At 46.0% G+C, this 20808-nt stretch overlaps 1 protein-coding gene across 1 annotated transcript in view; it reads left to right on the top strand.

Annotated features, from left to right (window-relative positions):
* The first annotated feature begins 965 nt into the window (after positions 1–965).
* The window catches only part of LOC144691809 (interferon-induced GTP-binding protein Mx3-like), a 54009-nt gene continuing 34166 nt past the window's right edge, over positions 966–20808 (top strand). Inside the window, exons 1-4 of the mRNA XM_078560313.1 lie at positions 966–1217; positions 13743–13935; positions 14151–14288; positions 17780–17931. Coding sequence (XP_078416439.1) covers positions 13746–13935; positions 14151–14288; positions 17780–17931 — 480 coding nt within the window. The 5' untranslated portion in view covers positions 966–1217; positions 13743–13745. The remainder of the gene's footprint in view (positions 1218–13742; positions 13936–14150; positions 14289–17779; positions 17932–20808) is intronic.

The following is a 20808-nucleotide window of genomic DNA, read 5'->3' as shown; positions in this document are numbered from 1 at the left end:
AACGTTTTGAGTCCGTATGGCTCTTCAGACCTGCTGAGTTTTTCCAGCTATTTTTATTTTTGTTTTGGATTTCCAGCATCTGCAGTTTCTTGCTTTTATCTTAGTGTTTAATTGACTGTCACCTCTCTTCAAGGAATGCCTACCCTGAAGAAGTATTGCTCTTCTCTCCGACAGGATTTCCATCTCTCTCTTTTGCCTTGTTCACCTTCATTGCTTTCCATTTCTCTCCTGGTGTTTGACAAGGTGTTTACTGAAACCCGCTTTACCCTTAATGTCACCTATTAACACATTTCTTAGATAACATCACCACCTTCAACACCTCTTTTTTCCTTTTGTCTATGACATCTTTTGGCTATCTCCACCTATCACTGGCCCTCTATCCAGCTCTACTTGTCCCGCCCCACCCTTAAACCAGCTTATAGTTCACCTCTTTTCTATTTTTCCTTAGTTCTGTTGAAGAGTCACACGGACTCGAAACGTTAACTGTGTTCCTCTCTGCAGATGCTGCCAGACATGCTGAGTTTTTCCAGGTATTTTTATTTTTGTTTTGGATTTCCAGCATCCGCAGTTTTTTGCTTTTATACAAGGATGGATGTGTTGGCCGAATAATGGCTGAAGCGTGGGGGCAAGTCATGTGGTGAAACCTCCAAGAATACTTTTAAGTCCAGTTAGCAACCCCACTGAAATACTTTAATTTTGCGGAGACTGGGAGAGCAGGGATTATTGTTAGAGCCGGGTAGATTAAGGGACGATTTAACGGTTCAAAATTGCGAGGGCTTTTGACAAATAGGCAGTTCCTTCCAGATGTCCTTCTCTGCACCTTAGTCCTCTATCTCTTTAACTTGTTTTGTCTCCCTCACTCTCTCTCCATTTGCTTTTTAAAATCTCTTCCCTGGCACAGACTTGCAGCTGGAGTCAGGAAACGAAACAGGCTCCAGCTTTTGAATTCAATTATGACGCTTTTCTGCGAAATCGAAACCGAAACTCAGAGGGCAGCTGGAAAGTTGTTTCCCCTTTTGTTAAAAGCCTTCAACCCGCCCTCCCCCCCCCGGCTTCCAGGAAAAAGAATCTGTCAATTGTTCTACTTACTGGGAAAAAAAAAAGGTCTCGGGTGAAATGATGTATGCCAAGGATCTGTGAAAACAGAAGAAGCTTTTATTTAGCTCTCATGACAGTGTCAATAAGAGATTGAACATTAACACAGTCCAATTTCTGAGGTACGTGAAGCCTGTTTATAATCAGCTTTTGACTTCCTCATTGATTCCTTCTGAATTGCTGAATTCAATAGATTATCACTGTGCGTTGCCTATTTTTCAACACTTACTGATTGACTCATTTTGCTTGTTTAAGAAAGTAAGAATGTAATTCCACTGGGAAGCTGACACAGGAACATACACAGAGAGGGGTGAGCAGGTGTTAGAGACAGCGGGGTAATGCCCCAAAGGGGGCAGTTCACGCTATGTGGGTGGGGATTGTGTTTGGGTTCCAGAGTGGGCCATGAAATGGTGTCAAATCCGCCCTCCAACACCCACCTTCTCTCAACCCCCCCATCTCTCCACCCCCCCCTCTCAACACCCCCCCGTCTCTCAAACCCCCCTGTCTCTCAACCCCCCCGTCTCTCAACACCACCCCCATCTCTCAACACCCCCCTCTCTCCACCCCCCCTCTCTCAACACTCCCCCGTCTCTCAAACCCCCCCTGTCTCTCAACCCCCCCCTCTCAACCCCCCCCTCTCTCAACCCCCCCCCAACCCCCCCGTCTCTCAACTCCCGCCTCTCTCCAGCACCTCCTCTCTCAACACCCCCCCGTCTCTCAACCCCCCCCTCTCTCAACCTCCCCCCCTCAACCCCACCGTCTCTCAACCCCCGCCTCTCTCAACTAACCCCACCCCCCGACAACCCCAACATCCCCAACCCCCGCCCCCAAGGATTTCCACAGCTCCCATCTCTTCAAGTGACCAAGAAACTGGAAGTTGGGGAAAACATACCAGGACCCTGGAACGCCCCAGAACTAACAGTGGAATCAGTCCTCTTGCCAAGGGCTTCATTTCCATTTGAAAAAAAATCTCCAGCCTGTCACACTTGTTTGCACAAGGCGACTCCCCCTCCCCGATATTTGTGTAGAGTCCAATCTTGCTGTTCCACTCCCAGCCAAGGGTGGGTGCTCTTATTGCCACACAAGTGTGGGATACAGGGTAATTTGATAAGGTGGATTCAAAATTGGCTTAGTTGTAGGAGGCAGAGGGTGATGACAGGAGGATGCTTTAGTGTCTGGAAGCCAGTGTCCAGTGGTATACCACAGGGATCTGTGCTGGGTCCCCTATTATTTGTCATTTATATAAACGACATAGATGACTATGTGAGGAGTAGGATTAGTAAACTTGCGGATGACACAAAGATTGGCCGGGTGGTTAACAGTGAGGTTGAGTGTCTTGGGCTACAGGAAGATATAGACGGGATGGTCAAATGGGCAGATAAGTGGCAGGTGGAATTTAAAACTTGCCTTTATCAATCGAGGCATAGATTACAAAAGTAGGGAGGTCATGTTGGAGTTGTATAGAACCTTAGTGAGGCCGCAGCTGGAGTGCTGTGTGCAGTTCTGGTTGCCACATTATAGGAAGGATGTGATTGCACTGGAGGGGGTGCAGAGGAGATTCATCAGGATGTTGCTTGGGATGAAACATTTAAGTTATGAAGAGAGGTTGGATAGACTTGGATGTTTTCGTTGGAGCAGAGAAGACTGAGGGGTGACCTGATCGAGGTGTACAAGATTATGAGGGGCATGGACAGGGTGATTAGGGAGCAGCTGTTCCCCTTAGTTGAAGGGGCAGTCACGAGGGGGCATAAGTTCAAGGTGAGGGGCAGGAGGTTTAAGGAGGATGTGAGGAAAAACTTTTTTACCCAGAGGGTGGTGACGGTCTGGAATGCGCTGCCTGGGAGGGTGGTGGAGGCGGGTTGCCTCACATCCTTTAAAAAGTACCTGGATGAGCACTAGGCACATCATAACATTCAAGGCTATGGGCCAAGTGCTGGTAAATAGGATTAGGTAGGTAGGTCAGGTGTTTCTCACATGTCGGTGCAGACTCGATGGACCGAAGGGCCTCTTCTGCACTGTGATTCTGTGATACTGTGAACTGAAATATTGTCGGGTTGGTTGGGATTCGAGCTGCTTCGAGTTTATCGTGAGAGGGGGCAGAGTGGAGTGACTTAGATTTCTATCTTGATCAATATTGGCATATCTACGACCTGCCTTATCCATGTTAAACTTTAAAGTTTTACTTAGGAATTTTAAATAAGTATTTGGCCCAACTGGTCACTCCACAGTGTTAATGTTTCACTCCAATTTGAAATCACCATACTTACTGTCCATCACCTCACCCGATCCATATTTCCATCTGCTCCTTTCTGCCTCGCGTACTTATCCAGCTCCCCATTAATGGCACCCCTACTATTTGCCTTGACTACAGCTTGTGATAGGGAGTATCACATTCTTACCACTGCTTACCCAACAAAGTTTCTCCTGAATTCCTGACTGCTTTTCTTAGCACCAATCTCATATTTATATAGGCCCCGAGTTTTGGATTTCCCTGACAAATGAGAACATCTGCTCCACATCAGACCTCTTCACAATTTTCAGACCTCCGCTAAGCCTCTCCTCAGCATCTCTTTTCCGGGAAAGGGATGGGATTTTTAATTTCAGTTCGCTGAATTAGAATTTCACTTGCAGGGCAGTTGCCACTGGGCAAATGCAGGGATTGCATGAAGACACGCAATTGAGTTTGTCTGTGGTTTGCTTCATCATCAAATAGCGTGCATGTACTCAACAGTCACTGCCCTCACACCGCAAAGGTTTGACACTTTGTCTCAGCCTGTCTCAATGCCTTCAGGAAAGAAAAGGCGGTCTAGTAGAAAGCAAAAGGATTTGGCAAGAGATTTGGATAAATACTTGAAGGGATAAAGTTTGCAGGTCTATGGGGAACAGGCAAGGGAGTGGGAGTAACTCTATGAAAGAGACAGCGTAGCCAGGATGAGCCTAATGGCCTTGTTCTGTTTTGTAGCACCCTATGATTCTAAGGCTTTTTCTTTTCCCAGCCTTTCACTTTTAGTTGATTCATAGCATATCCTTGAAGTCAACCTGTAGGCTAAACAAGTACAACAGCTATTTGATTTGTAGAGTACTTCCTCAAGTAATAGAAATATCTCAGTGACAGGGGGAGACTTACTGGGGGGTAACTATAGTCACTGTCAACGAGAAGAAACTAAACCTTTTTCGGAGGCTGGAGATGACAAGGAGGGCTGCATACAGGCACAAGGAATAATGGAATCATCTAAACATCAAGTGGTGTCCCAAGATGAACGAGCTGGCTGCTCATTCAAAGCACATGTGGTTGATCAGCCATTCTGAACCCCACCCTGCCCCCACCCCTTTCCCACCTGGGAACGAACCCCATTGATTTCAGGGCTTCCCCCACTCAACTTCAGTCCTCCCGCCAGCCTAAAAATTGGGCACTCAAGGGCCTCAGTTGGGGCATGGGCGGGCCTCCCATCGGAAGCCTTGCCCCCGCCCCAGCATAAAATCGCTGTGTGATCAGGCGGGGCGGGGGGGGGGGGATCCCGGAGGGAATTGGGTCCCTTCCATTTCACGCCCCTGCACCTCCCCCCCCACCACCTAAAAACTCACTGGCGGTGGGCGGGGGGGGAGAGAATAAAATTCTGGCAATTGAAGCGGAATAGCAGCAAGTTATCCTCGATTTAATGGCACTGCCTGAGAAAGAGATGGAATTTTGACAGCCAAGTCAATGAGTGGGGGGACACCAACAGAAAATGCTGCTCAGGTGACAGGGCCTTAACTGGCCCGCCAGTGTGATATTGCCTTCCGGGCCCCATCACAGGCTGTAGTCGGCTTCCTGACTCCCCACTCACCCCCCCAACGGGCCCCTCGCCAGGGGCAAAATTCTGTCCAGTGTAAAGTGGATTAGGAAAGGGGCATTGGCAGGATCCTTCTGATAGGAGGAGATTGCTCACAGGGTGTGTTGGTGCCAATTTAAATAGTAGGCGTATCCATGAGCATCAACCTTTTATTTACTTGCATAAAATAACAAGATATTGGACAAATCCAAGCAGCCGCTGGATCCCTGCTATATCAGTCGGTGTGTCATAAAAAGCTGATTGAACGCACAAATTACTCACGAGCATGTTGAACTTTTTGAGGAACACGTGTGTTTTAAAAGAAATGCAGTCAAGGACAAGATGGCTGATAATGTAAAGTGATCAATTTCTGAAAAATTCCTGTGTGGATTAGACTGACAGACCGGACCTGAGAGAACACGGAATGTTGCACCTGTGAAGGTGCCATGGCCCTCTTCAAGCAGAGGCACTTAAAGGGAGATAAGAAAGATACAAAAAAGACTGAACTTTAATCTCCCGTGATTGCTGAGACAAAAGGCTGATCACCACAGCAGGCATCTAAAATCCAACTCCTGTTGATTCATATCTCAGAATGTGTAAAATGGTCGAAGATCAAAGAAAACAGACCCTGGGCACAAGACATGGGCCTGAATTTTACCTTTGGCGGGCGCTCCTGATTGGCGGGCCCGGGAGCAGCTGGGAAACAGACCGCCGGCCGTGATCAGCCCCCGGCTGCCGTTTCCAATTAACAGCCAGCCAACGTGAAATGTGCGCTAAGAAGCTCAGCGCCGTTGGGAAGAGGGTGGGTGATGACGTCACAGCGGGTGTGGGCGAGCGCTGCAAGAGAGCGCCCTGAAGGCAGTCAGATGCCTCCAGGAGCAGCAGACCTTCAAACGATTAAATAAAGCTGCAAAGGACCATGCATCACAATCAAGCACCTGAAAATAGACCTCAGAAAAATGCTGTCCGCAGATATTTACTTTTATTTTATTTCGTAACGGCAATTTCATCCCACCCTTTGGTGGAGGTTTGATGAAAAATGTAAAGGCCGCCTGGCCGATTTGTCCGTTGCGCCATTAATGGGCTTAATTGTCGGCAGGCACTTCCGACCTTAGCGCACGCCCGCCGAGCGAAATATCGCTTGAGTGCACGATGACGTCGGAACACTCGCCTTGACGTCACCCAGGGTGACTTTACGCCCGATCAGGTCGGGCATGCGCCGTGGCGTGTTTATTTTTCCCTTACGGGAATGTGCAGGGGGAAAATGGGTTAAAAAGCTGGCTGCACAGCAGTGCAGTATGTGCTGGTGTACGGGTGTCCTGTGTGTGTGTGACAAGCAAGAAGACGACCAATCGGTCATCCCTGCAGTTGTCTGTTGCTGGAGGCAAGGCTCCTGGGAAGTCACAATGAAGAAGGAAATAGGGCAGCTTCTTCAGCTATCCTGCAGAACCAAATGTCCCTAAGCCCACTGCAAAACTGCCAAAGTCCAGCTCTACCCGAGTCACCCAACTTAATGGCTGCAACATTTCACCATCTATGCCCCACAGACAAGCCAAAGGCTGATTTGTACATCTTTTTAAACTTTTATTTGGACTCTCAACTTCTCATTTTCTGATCGGTGTGTAGCTGTGTTACATTTTAAATTTTTTTCCCTGGGTTTTTAGTAACTAATAAATTTACTCTTTCTTTGACTCAAGAAAGCCTGGTTAGATTGGCTCCTTCTAAAAGGTATATATTTGGATTAGAAGCCAGTGTCCATGAGAGAAGCGATCCCTTTTAAATTAACCTTGTTGCCGCCAGCTGAGAGGGTTGAATAAAGAAGGGGAGGCAGCTCATTTCTCCTCACCAGGGAACAAAACAAAATCAGGGTCTGTTCGGGAAATTGACGAGTTGAGGAATCTCCCCAGGGCTCCGGTCATTACAGGAGTCAGTATCTTCAGAACTGCTTTAACTTTGGTAGGATCCACACAAACTCCTCTACCCTCAGTAATGTGTCCAATAAAAGGTATATCTTGCCTATGATGTTTCATCTTATCCATGTTTAACATCATCCCACAATCATTATACCAATGTAGCAAAGCTTCTTGGTGTTTACCATGGTCGTGAGTCACTATTTGGAGCATCTTTCCAAAACCCACTGTCACAAATCATCTACAATGACCTTTATCCCTTGAAGTCCTTCCATCAGCTCCTGCAACTTTAATTGGAAAACTTCTGGTGCTGAGCTGATCCCAAATGGTGGACATTTCCAATAGTATTGTCCAAAAGTTGTTTGCAATGTTGTAAGATGACTGCTCATTGGGACTTGCCTGTCAAAACCCGTTGAAGGCATCAAGAATTGTGAAGGGCTTTAACACCACATAGACATGTAGCTATATCTTCAACCATTGGCAGAAGCTATTACTCTTGCTTGATAGCTTTACTAAATCCATGGGATTTAAACTGATGCCTAGTGTGCTGTTCTTCATTGGTACGACTGCCATCAAACTGACCCACAAGGTCAGCATTGTCATAGGAGTAATGATGTCCTGTCTGCCCAAGTCATCCAAGGTTTCCTTCAGCTTATTCCTAAAGCCACTGATAGGCGATGCTAGACATTTTGAACCAGATCTATTGCCTTGTTGAACTGATCCAGTATTCTCCCTCAACTTGTCCGGCCGAAGACATTTCAGTATTAAACACCCCTTGTTTAGTGGCTTATAGTCATTAGCCATGTACACTATTATTCTAGTGGATGGTGTTCTACTAATTTCATCATTATCATTGTACTTAATGATGTCCATGTACAGGCAGGCCTTTCAACCCAGCAGAAGTCATACAGTCATATTTGCAGCTAGCTTACAGTTCAGTTTATGCCTATTGGGCTGAATTTTCCATTTGTTCGGCGGGTGGGCCTTACCCAATCGCATGCGGGCGCGGAGCCGTTTGGCGCCATTTTACGTGGGCGGGCCAATTAAGCGTGACGTCTGACAGTGTCACATGAGTTGGGACATGTCCATAATTTCCATAACAACTTTATTACAATTTTTAAAACCCTGCATGAAATCCCATCCCGCCGCTGGATGAGGTTTCATGTTTTCTCTATTTGCCGCTGGGACTCCTGGCCGACCCGCCAACCTTAAGGTTGGACGGGCAGGTCCTTTAATTGTTTTAATGACCCGGTCAATGGCCTCAAGTGGCCATTGACAGGTCGGTGGGCCCACAGCTGATTTTGCTTCGGGCCCGCCTTCCTGAAAATTTAAATGGGGCGCGGTGACGTTGGGGGTTCCGCCCGACATCATCCCATGAAATTTTATGTGTCGGCGAGCAGGCCCCACACCCGCTCGCCGACGGTAAAATCCTACCCATAGTCACCACAGTGAACCAGATTTTGAACTTGTCCTCCATTGGGGAGACTTGTTATGCCGAATGCTACAACTGCAAACATTTTTCACCAAAGGTTTCACCTTTGTTAACTTAAAATCTCTGGTTGATTTTTGATATAGGTGAAGTTGAAATATGTTACATTGTGCACCCATGTTTATTTGAAAACTTAGGTAGTTACCAGATAACAACTTAAGTGCAACACACTCTGTGTCATCTAAACCAATAGGACTGACCTCATTGATGGTTCTCCTTCTATTGCTCTCTCTGTCTGTCCTACTGCAGGCGACTCCTTTATGTGTCCTTTCTCTGCAAAATGGCAGAGACAGGTGAGGAGAAGTTTTTTTCTCTCAGAGGGTTGTGAGTCTTTGGAACTCTCCTCCTCAGAAGGCGGTGGAAGCAGAATCCTTGAATATTTTTAAGGCAGAGCTAAATATCTTCATGAACAGCAAGGGGGTGAGAGGATATCCGGGGTAAGTGGGAATGTGGAATTGAGGTTACAATCAGATCAGCCATGATCTTATTGAATGGCAGAGCAGGCTCGAGGGGCCGAGTGGCCTACTCCTGCCCCTAGTGCGTATGTTCATATGTATGTTCATATGGTTGCTTTTTGCATTTGTTGGACTTTTATTCCAAAGGCTGGGCCCAGTCCTCTCTTGTGGACATTCTCACAGTTTCAGCGTTCACGAGTCCTTTAATTGACTGCTATGATTTAGCGGCTGTGAGGCCAGGAAGCTGAAACCAATCCTGAGGTGCTGAGGGCATGCATTAAGATTTCACACGCAGCTCTTTTCAATGAAGAGTAGGGGAGTTCTCCCTAGTTTCCTGCTCAATATTTACCCTTCAACCCACATCATTAAAAATACATAGGCCCACTTCTTGCGGTCTCTGGATGGTCGTACCCTGGGCATGCTCCAGAAGATACGCTACGGGACCCCTTGGAAGGCCCAATGCAAGGACACTGCAGGGATTGCCTGGGAAGTTTCAACTTCTGATGGGAAATTCTGCTGCTCCCTAAGACTCTCCAAAAAAAAGTCTTCGACTCAGATACCTTGGTTGGTTCCGGCTCTCTTACTTGAATAGTTACCCAGGGAATGTTAGACTGAGAAATACCAGATCTAACTCCTTGGTAACTATATAACCGATCCCCCCCCCAGTTCGCGAGTGCCACACCCCAGATCCCCCCATCGCCCCTCAAATCCCCACACCACCCCTCGGCCCCGACTCTCCCCTCAGCCCTTGATCCTGAACTATGAAGGAGGACTTCCAGAACAGGTACGCTTCAGTCCACATTTCTGAAGAGGCCCGGTTCAGAAGTCTGGGCCAGAAATGTGGAACTCCATCTTAGGGTAAATAAGTGGCAGTACGATGGTGAGTGCCACTTCTTGGAAGATTTGGCCCAATATCTGGTCACAATCACATTGCTGCTTGCTGGACCTTGCTCTGTGCAAAATGGCTGCTGGGTTTCCTATAAATACTCTTCAAAAAAAGGGCTTTGGGAATACTTGAAGTGGTGAAAGTTGCTATTGAAAGTGTAAGTCTTTCTCCTTTTATCCTGGATCTAGCCAAGCTCGGAAGCAGGTGTATCAGGAAGCCTTTTGATCTGCTGGTCTAGGGCTTTGAGTGACCAAGGCCAAATGCCTTTTTTTATTCGTTCATGGGATGCGGGCATCACTGGCCAGGCCAGCATTTATTTCCCATCCCTAATTGACTTTGAGAAGGTGGTGGTGATCTGCCTTCTTGAACCACTGCAATCCACGTGGTGTGGGTAAACCCATAGCGCCGATAGGGAGGGAGTTCCAGGATTATGGCCCAGCGACAGTGAAGGAACGGTGATATATTTCCAAGTCAGGATGGTGAGTGGCTTGGAGGGGGACTTCCAGGTGGAGGCGTTCCCATCATGTTGCTGGGGAAAAGGCCGAGGTTGAGGAGCAGACCCTTAAATTAACAAAGCAAAGGCTGAAATCTCTGACAAAAGCCCCAGATAAACAGTGTCAACTGGCTGCAATTTGGACATGCAGAGGTGGCCTCGCTGAAGCGGCCAGATATTTCCCATCTCGCCACACTGCCACACTTTCCACCCCAGTCTCGCAGTAGTGCCAGGAAAGGTCCTTGTTTGCTCATATTGAGTCTGTAATTGTAAAAAGTTGTTTAAACCTTAGTTTTCTCATTTGAATGAGAAATCCAATTAATTGGATTACCAATGAATCCTGAGAGAAAAATAATCAAATAAAACCTTTTGGGTACTGAGTCTAGCTTGTTAATTGTTTGGATTCCATATCTTGCAATAGTGTTTCTGAAAGGACATAATCAGTTAAAAATCTATTCTGATCATCAGTGTGAAATTATGTAAGTTGGAAATTGAGTTGAGTTGAGTTGAGCGCTGTCAATGAAAGTACAGAAAGGAACTCTCTAGGTGAATGTTGCTCGCTGATTTCAAAATGTACTTTGAACAATTGGGTAGATAGAGAGAATTTCAGCTGGTTGGGGATTCTAAGGCCAGAGGGTGTAGTCAAAAAGCTAGAGCCAGATTTTTGAGGAAGGAAATTAGGAGACATTTTTATATATTAAAAGGTGGAAGAAATGTGGCACTCCCTTCCGCTAACAGCAATTGATGCTAAACCAATTGTTCATTTAATTCTGAGATTGAGAGATCTTGTTAATCGAAGCTATTAGGGGATGGGGGACAAAGGGAGGGACATGAAGTTAGGTTGGGGATCAGTTATGGTCTCACTGAATGGCAGAACAGGCTCGAGGGGCTAAACGCGACCTGCTGCTCCCATGTTCCTACGCTTATGATGGCATTAACTGGCACTACCAGGTACTAGACAAGGGAGCACTGGCCACGGTTTCCGCTCCTGCCTACCAATCAGTGATCCCTGTTCAGTTGGAGTCAGCTGGCTATGGCGGTACAGTGATTCTGTTATTGGGCGAGTAATCCAGGGAAGTAGATTAATAATCAGGACAACGAGAGTTCACATCCCACCATGGAAGCAATGTTCCCCTCTAATGTTATTTTGTTGTGTGCAAGCTATTCAATTCAGTGCGCAGGACCGTTGAATATTTTGGCGCGGCTGCACATGTGTGGTGACTTAAAGCAGCCAACTTGTGCTGAACCTGCACGGGAACTCAAGGGTTGCTCAATGGCTGTTTGAGGATTTGAATTCAGTTTGGGAAAAAAAAAAATAATTCAAATCCTGAAGCTAGTAAAAGTGACCAAGTAGCTGTGAGATTGCTGTCAGGGGCCAAACTGGTTCACTAATGTCCCCTATGGAAGGAAACCTGCCTTCATTAGCCAGCCTGGCCAATATGTGGCCCTGGTCTCATGTGAATGTGGTTAGCTCTTAACTGCCCCCTGGAGTAGTGGCCTGGCTAGTTAATATTATCAAACACCTACAAAAAACAACAGCTGTTCGGAAGGAGACCCACCAAAACCTCCTCGGGGCAGCTCAGCGTGGAGAGTAAGTGCCAGTGTTGACAGGGCAGTGATGCCCTCATCCCAAGATTTTGAAAAACTGTGAAGCCCCCCCCCCCCCCACTGCTCAATTACCCCATTGACCTTCACCTTGACGGCTCACACGAAAGTGGTGACAATTCCGGTGCGGTGCCAAATAACACACCAGGTGCCCAGGAAAACGCACCCAGGAAGGAGCCAACTCCTTCCGGAGGGGGGAGAGGAAAGGAAAACAGTGAGATGAAATAAAAAAGTTTGAAATCTCCCTCTAAATATATTGCAACGTTAAAACCTCACAATATCTTCTCTGAGCAAAGCGTTAAAGTTAGTCCCTGGACTTATTCCACACTGTTGGGGGGAACTTATTCCACACTGTTGGGGGGAACTTATTCCACACTGTTGGGGGGGACTTATTCCACACTGTTGGCCCCCCCCCCCCCCCCACCCCCGAGTGCCCCCCCCCCACCCCCGAGTGTCCCTATAACGTGCTACATCTCCATCCAGTGGTTACACTGGGGAATGTGTAAAGCATTTTAGCCCAGAGTTTCACTCAGCCCAACTCCTGCCTTATGATGATAAAGACTGAGGTGGGCAATTCTTCAGGTGCTGGCTGCCTGCTTTCATCTATTATTGCTGAGGTTTTACGCTAGAATTGGGCAGCAGGGACATATGTCTACCCGAATCTCTCTCTATCCAACATCGTGTTATATCAAAAAATCATTTTTTAAATTTATTGGCTGGAAAGCCCTAATTGATTTTTTTTTAAAAAAAAGACTAAAGCCACATTTTAGTGACTCGGGATCACAGTCAAAGATGGCTGCACATTTGTATTACTGTACTTTCTACATTCCAAAACCGTTGAAATGGAGACAACCTGACCGCAAAGCAAACCAGGAACAGTGGTCTTGAAAGAATATGAAGAGAAGCCATCTCCTATGCCATTAATAAAGTGTCCACACAATCACCTGGGTACTCAATTAGGTGGAGAAAACCATTAGACATAATCAGATGAACAATGGAACCCTGGCTGAGGGAGGAATCCCCAGCTATGATCAAGTTACAACTTAAAGACACTAGCCATGACCATGTTTTGATCACCGAGCAGTTGGAGAAAGAGGATTATGTGATAAGACAACCCTTTGTGTGTTTAAGCGCCTGTTTTCTTCACAGAAGAGCACAAGTGACTGAGATGCTGAGGGAACAAGACCCTGAGTGGGTTTTTTCTCTCTCTCTCTCTCTCTATCCAACTTGCAAGTTTTGAACCCTGTCTGCCTGTCTGCCTGTCTGCTGATCTTGACTGTCCAGGTACCGCAGGCACGGATTTTAAAAATGAGTCAACACAGAACTGTTGCTTTCAGAGGAACAGATAAATTGTCCATCTACATCTTTAAACCGCCTCAACACCAAAAGCAGCAGGGCCACTTAGTTCAGCCTGAAGCCAGCCAAGTCACCAATCTTCAAGAGCCGTACACCCTGTTTAATTTTACTGGACTCTAAATTGCTTAATCTATCCTCTCACTATGTAATGTGTGTGTGTGTGTGTGTGTGTGTGTGTGTGTGCGTCTGTGTGAGAAAGTCAGTGCGTTTCTATTGTTTTACTTACACGGGGTTAAGTACAATAAAAACCAACCTCTTTTCTTTTTAAAAATACATGAAAACCTGTCTAATTGTGTCTTTCGTTGTCACAGTGCATAAACAGTTAAGCACTCACAGAATTGCCAAGCATACCCTTTTTTTAAAGAAAAAAACCTGTTGCAGTCAAACGAGGAGTAGGAAAAGAGAGGAGCCATTCAACCTCTCCTCATAACCATAGAAAGAAAGATTCAGATTTATACAGAGCCTTGCATGGCCTCAGAATGTTCCAAAGCACTTTGCAGCCAGTATTTTAAAATTTGTTTACAGGATGTGAGACTCACTGATGAGGCCATCTAAAGAAATGTAGCTGGTTATATGACACTTTTCACCCCACCTCGGAAGGCAACAATTGAGGAGGTTTATTTGCACTGTTCTGTTTACAGGAAATGGCGTGTTTGTTGTACACTGGGTATGAAGAGAAAATTCGTCCATACATTGACCTCATTGATTCCCTGAGAGAATTGGGCTTGGATAAGGACTTACCGTTACCCAGCATCGCGGTGATTGGAGACCAGAGCTCGGGAAAAAGCTCAGTACTGGAGATGCTTTCGGAGGTGTCCCTTCCCAGGGGCACTGGTGAGAAACCCATCACGTTTATTCTCTGTGCCTTCGATGTTATGCCATGGAACAGGTGTCTTCAAACGTCTAGAGCGCCCAAAATAAATTTCTTTCTCCCTGCTCTGTTAGTAGAGGCATTTGCCCATTCATCACAGCATCGCCAACAGCCCAAACATGAGTATATTGGAGCGATTCACTTAGCAGTCTAATCTCATTGTAACTTTTTGTATCAGGTATCGTGACCAGGTGCCCCCTTGAGTTGAAACTGAAGAAAGGGGAGAAAGGATTGCCTTGGGAAGGACAGTTACGTTATCGAGATTCTTCAGTAACACTGAACAGCCCACATGAGGTGGAAAAAGAAATTAAGATAGGTACAAAGTGTATAACAATCATTCACATGTTTTTGATATAATTAAATGGGATGGGGCTGGGAAATAAAGGCACAGTACAATGGGTGATGCAGTGAGTTACAGTCTGGGATGTGGGTTCAAATACAATCCAGGCACCTGGATGAAAACATCCTGCCCTGCTGGCCGCAGGTGTCTTCCGTAAATTCTTTTGAAAAGTCCCAGTGCAGTTCACTGTGTGATCGCAGCACAAGCCCATTGCTAATTCTGAAATTATTAGAAACAAAAACAAAAAACTACTGCGGATGCTCGAAATCCAAAACAAAAACAGAAATACCTGGAAAAACTCAGCAGGTCTGGCAGCATCGGCGGAGAAGAAAAGAGTTGACATTTCGAGTCCTCACGACCCTTCAACAGAACTGAGTAATATTAGGAGAGGGGTGAAATATAAGCTGGTTTAAGGTGGGTGGTGGGGGGGTGGGGAAGAGAAGTTGTGGGGGGTGGGATGGTTGTAGGGACAAGCAAGCAGTGATACAGATAATCAAAAGATGTCACGGACAAAGGAACAAAGAGGTGTTGAAGGTGGTGATATTATCTAAGAGAATGTGCTAATTAAGAATGGATGGCAGGACACACAAGGTACAGCTCTAGTGGGGGTGGGGTGGAAAGACTGACAGGGTATTACAGGTATAGATTTAAAAATAATGGAAATAGGTGGGAAAAGAAAAATCTATATAAATTATTGGAAAAAACAAAAGGGAGGGGGAAGAAATGGAAAGGGGGTGGGGATGGAGGAGGGAGTTCAAGATCTAAAGTTGTTGAATTCAATATTCAGTCCGAAAGGCTGTCAAGTGCCTAGTTGGAAGATGAGGTGCTGTTCCTCCAGTTTGCGTTGAGCTTCACTGGAACAATGCAGCAAGCCAAGGACAGATATGTGGGCAAGAGAGCAGGGTGGAGTGTTAAAATGGCAAGCGACAGGGAGGTTTTGGTCTTTCTTACGGTCAGACCGCAGGTGTTCTGCAAAGCGTTCGCCCAGTTTACGTTTGGTCTCTCCAATGTAGAGGAGACTGCATTGGGAGCAACGAATGCAGTAGACTAAGTTAGGGGAAATGCAAGTGAAATGCTGCTTCACTTGAAAGGAGTGTTTGGGCCCGTGGACGGTGAGGAGAGAGGAAGTGAAGGGGCAGGTGTTGCATCTTCTGCGTGGGCATGGGGAGGTGCCATAGGTGGGGGTTGAGGTGTAGGGGGTGATGGAGGAGTGGACCAGGGTGCCCCGGAGGGAACGATCCCTACGGAATGCCGCCGGGGGTGTGAAGGGAAGATGTGTTTGGTGGTGGCATCATGCTGGAGTTCGTGGAAATGGTGGAGGATGATCCTTTGAATGTGGAGGCTGGTGGGGTGATAAGTGAGGACAAGGGGGACCCTATCATGTTTCTGGGAGGGAGGAGAAGGCGTGAGGGCGGATGCGCGGGAGATGGGCCGGACACGGTTGAGGGCCCTGTCAACGACCGTGGGTGGAAAACCTCGGTTAAGGAAGAAGGAGGACATGTCAGAGGAACTGTTTTTGAAGGTAGCGTCATCAGAACAGATGCGACGGAGGCGAAGGAACTGAGAGAATGGGACGGAGTCCTTACAGGAAGCAGGGTGTGAGGAGCTGTAGTCGAGGTAGCTGTGGGAGTCGGTAGGCTTGTAATGGATATTGGTGGACAGTCTATCACCAGAAATTGAGACAGAGAGGTCAAGGAAGGGAAGAGAAGTGTCAGAGATGGACCATGTGAAAATGATGGAGGGGTGGAGATTGGAAGCAAAATTAATAAATTTTTCCAGGTCCCGACGAGAGCATGAAGCAGCACCGAAGTAATCATCGATGTACCGGAGAAAGAGTTCTTTCACTGCAAACCTCCTCGAGGGTCTCTTTAAATTCAGTGCATTGAGTGCTCATGACTGCTGTTACGACTCACCCCCAGGTGAGGTTCCCCAAAGTTGTTGATCCAGGTGAGGCCCCTCACCGTCTGGCTGGGACACCCCCCCAATTTGTTATGCCCTGGGTGAGGAGGGATGAACTGGCTCCCTATCTATTGTCGCAACAAGATTTAATCTAAAGAGGATCCCTTTTGCGGATCCCATTTTCCCAGACCCAATCGCTCTGGTTTTGAAGGAGCCAATCTGATCAGACTTTCCTGAGTTAAAGGCAAGAGTAAGTCTATTAACTGCTAAAGGCGAGAAAGGATAATACTCATGCATACATGGTCATGCAGGTTAAAAGTAAGAATATAGCTTGAAGTAAATGAATATAAGGGGGCGTGGAGCAGTCCTTGACTCGTGGGGAGTAGTTGGCTGTTGCGATGCAAGATTCCAATAGAATGGACTCCGGGAGATGAATAGTTGGTTTTGAGGTTCCAATAGAGTTGAATTTGGTAAAGAGAGAGAGGGATCGGGAATCTTGCAAAACAGAGATTTGCAGGGGCATTGTGTGTGGCTGTTACTTCTGAGTAACTTCCAGCACTTACTCTCTCTCAGAACAACCACCAACAGGCAGACCCCAGGACAGCTTTTCAGCTCACTTTTAATCCCTTCTGGGTACATTCCGAGTGGGAAGCAAATTCACAAATCTGTCTGGGCATTGCTCACAGGATTTCTTGATGAGATGATACTCACCCCTCCATTATGTCCCATTGTCTCTACTATGGGGAGCAATTATTTTCTGGATGTCTTTAGAAGTACCTTGTCTGGCAACAGGGTGGGGTTCCATTACCCCTTAGAGAGTCACCCCGCAACATTCCAGCCAGTGGCTTGTGTGAATTTTTTAAAAATTCAGGTCTTAGTTTTAAAGTCCAATATTTCCAGACGCAATTCGAAGTTTGTCCTCCATTATCATGACACCTCACGCTGCTGGGTGTAGGACTGTCATCTGTTTCTTTCAACAAACAACAACAACTAGCACCTTTATGGTAGTAAAAATGCCTCAAGATGCTTCGCAGGACACCAAGCCACATAAAGAGATATTAGAACAAGTGACCAAAATCTTGGTTAAGGAGCAACTTGCAGAAGGAGAGGGAGGTAGACAGCACAGAGTGGTTAAGGAAGAGAAATCCAGAGTTTAGGTCTAAGCAGCTGGAGGCACATCCACGATTCGGGATATATAAGTTGCCAGAATGGGTGGAGCGCAGAGATCCCAGAAAATTGCAGAGCTGGAAGAAGGTAAGGAAATAGAGAGGGGCGAGGCCTTAGGGGAGGGAATGGATTTGAACACACCAATGTGAATTTTAAAATCGTGGTGTTGCCAGACCAAGAGCTGATGTAATTTAGTGAGGACAGGGGTAATGGGGGAACAGTGCAATCACAGAACAGAAATCCAAGGTCTAACGGCCATTTTACCTCCAGATGATGGTGGCCATGCATTCAATGTCTCTCCGAGGGTGCCATACAATCTGATAGCCATGCATAAAATGGAAATGATGCCATTGTAGAGTGCAGTTATGAAATAAATACATGCATGTATTTTTTTTATACAGCCCAGGAACACTTAGCTGGAATAACTGGGATAAGTTCAGAACTGATTAGCCTCCAAGTGGAATCATCTTGCGCTCCGAACTTGACCATGATAGACCTGCCTGGAATCATCAGGGTTCCCATTGGTGACCAGCCTCAGGATATTGGATCCACGGTAACCAGATCTGGTGGTAACATGAGCCATACAAAGATAAAATTTTGAGCAAGAACATTTTAACTCATTATTCTACAATTTGATCTTCAACTTAATTCCAATTAGTTATCTATTATCTGAAGCTCCTTCAGATACTGTGCCTGAGCATGGGGCTAAGTATAATTGTTCACCTACACTTCTGCTTTAGAGTGAAGAACAACATGCCTAGGCTGTCTTATTTGGAAGATTTAGTCACTTACAACAGCTTAAAGAGCAGCCCTGCCCCCACCCATCTGGAGAAAAAATTCTACTTGTGCATGTGAATGTACATATGCAATCATGACTTATTTTACTCACTGAGGAGAGTTCCAGTGTCAAACTTCTACTTTCCTTCGTAATACTGAGCAATAGTAACACGCTCCCATTAGTGGTTGTGCTGGTGGTAATTGAAAGTGTACCACCACATTACTTCCTGTTTACTGCATATTAGGTTCATGGAAGGCGCTTCTAGCTTCCAACAAAATAATACTGTCTAGGTACAGAAATGGGCGGATGCTTGAAGGGTGGCTGGCTTGGATCGTTGTCCTATGCTTCGTGTTGGTTTCGGGCTGAATGAGGTTCCTCTTACACTATGAGTGACTTGGACACAGACCATATTAAGTCTTTTCTTAAGCTATTTATTTACAACTATTTACAACCAAGGCTGCAGGGTAAGAAACTCTCTTCACATGGACTGTTCTGTGACCTGCTCCTTTGGAGTCCCTTGGTCATCTGATCTGATGCCATGCTGACATCGTCATTAACATCATAGTCTAACTAACATAAATGTTAACCCTTTACTCTACATCTCCCCCAAGTGTAATCTCAAAACACTATTGAACTATTTTGTTAAACTCTTTACATTCCCACCATCTCCCCCCCGAAGTCTTAACATTATATGTTGAGACTGTCTGGTGCTTTTACGACTCTTCCTGATCTTGACCCTAGTACTTTTGGTCGAGGGGGATGGTCTACACTCGGTTCTTGAACTCGAGTCTCACCTCTTGAGGCGTTCGATGTGGAGTCTGTCTCGTCACCCCAGTCTTGGTAGAACCCAAATGATTCTTTTTTTGTGTGGCTTCTAACAGTATCAGAGCCTTTCTGTTTCTCCAGAGAACTTCAAGTGGTGCCTGACTGAGATATGACTGCGGCTGCTGAGTTTGCTGTAGGACTGTACCTTCAGCCTTCAGCCTTCAGTCTCTTATCCATACCTTTTGTGCAGGTACTAATGTGGATAGTGTTTTCGCTCCATGCCTGTGATTCTGGACTGTTTATCCTTTTGAGTTTCCTCCTTACACCTTACTCACTCATGATTGTCTAAGGTGATGTTAGGTCTGAGCCTATGCTGTGATGAAGGAAGCTGAGACTTTAGCCTTCTTCCCATTAGTAGTTCTGCTGGCGAAAGTCCATTACTTAATTGCGTCACCCTATAATTAAGTAAGGCTAAATCTAGTTCATTATTCTTTCTCGTAAGCATCCTGATAGATTTTACGCCTCTCTCCACTTCTCCATTGGCCTGTGGATGGTGTGGTCAACTGGTCACACGGTGAAATCATATCTTTTGGTGAATTGTCTGAAATGTTCATTTAGAAACTGCAAGGCTACTGCGTCCGGAATACCATATGTGGAATAAATGCGTTTTAAGGCTCTTACCACAGCTTCTGTGATGGTGGTATGGAATTCTGCTGATCTCCAACCAGCGAGAGTAATAGTCAACAGCTATAAGTAAATTTTGCCTCTGAAATCAAACAGGTCCATTCCTAGCCTTTGCCAAGTTCTAGACGGAAATGTTGAACATCGTAATGGTTCTGTAGGTTCTTGGCTGTTGATGGCACAAATATGGCACATCAAAATAAGCTTTCCTATGGCTTTTGAGGTTGCTAGTCACCGTACTGACTGTTGTGCCTGTGTTCTGCACTTTATATTGCCCAAATGAGCACCGCGGTGTATTTGGAGAATATCTTCTTGTATTGCTCTTGGAATTACCAGTCTGTCATTGAAGGTCATTAATGATTGTTAGGTGTTTCCACTACTCATGATATTGCCTTAACACCTGATTGCTTGGGGCATACTCAGGCCAGGCGCCCTGGCAGTATGCTCTGCCCTGAATAATTTCTGCATCCTTCAACTGGGCTCCTCTAATCTCTGTGTGTTTTCTGAGGCTGATAGGGTATTTGTTATGGAAGATTATGCTTCTGTCTCAGAGAGGGATGCCAAGTCTTGCTTTGTAGCCTGGTTCAACTGCAGCTCTCGACAGAGTGCCTGCAGCTGTTTGACTTTGTCCAGGCACATAGTCTGCTGAACACGCTTCCCGGCAGAGCAGTGAAATTTGCTGGTTCTGCACGACATATAATTTCATGGATTTTCTGGTCTTTATGTCTAAGGATTGTGGTGATCTGACCCTTCTGATTTAAAAGCAAAATATGTGGATGCTAGAAATCTGAAATGCAACAGCAAGTTCTGTTTTTATTTCTGTACTTTGAGGCCTGTCCTCCTGGCCCTTGCCGTTTTATTTTGGATTGCTGAATTTTTACTTATTCAACCATTCCAATTTGTCCGATCAGACCAGGACTCCGGCCCCTTTGTACAGTTTAAATTCTGTTCTGTATCCCTCGACTTCCAGTTCTACAGACCAGAACTTTTTATCAGGACTGTCTATTTCCCCTAGGAGATCTTCAGCTTCAGTTGCTTTATTCTCGATTTCATTGAAATTTGAAATTGTTGAAAGCTTGTCCCAGTTTTCTTTCTTTAAATGGGGATTTTGACCTGCAGAATGGTTTAAGGCGTCCTGCCTTGCCACAGAGAAAGAGCATTCAACTCCCCCTGCTGGACATTTTTCTTGGCAATGCAGTTTTTTTT

This window comes from Cetorhinus maximus, chromosome 16 (genome assembly GCF_964194155.1).
Source record: "Cetorhinus maximus chromosome 16, sCetMax3.hap1.1, whole genome shotgun sequence".
Lineage (NCBI taxonomy): Eukaryota > Metazoa > Chordata > Chondrichthyes > Lamniformes > Cetorhinidae > Cetorhinus > Cetorhinus maximus.
The sequence above is the reverse complement of the archived record's forward strand: the minus strand, read 5'-3'. Positions and strand labels throughout refer to the sequence as shown.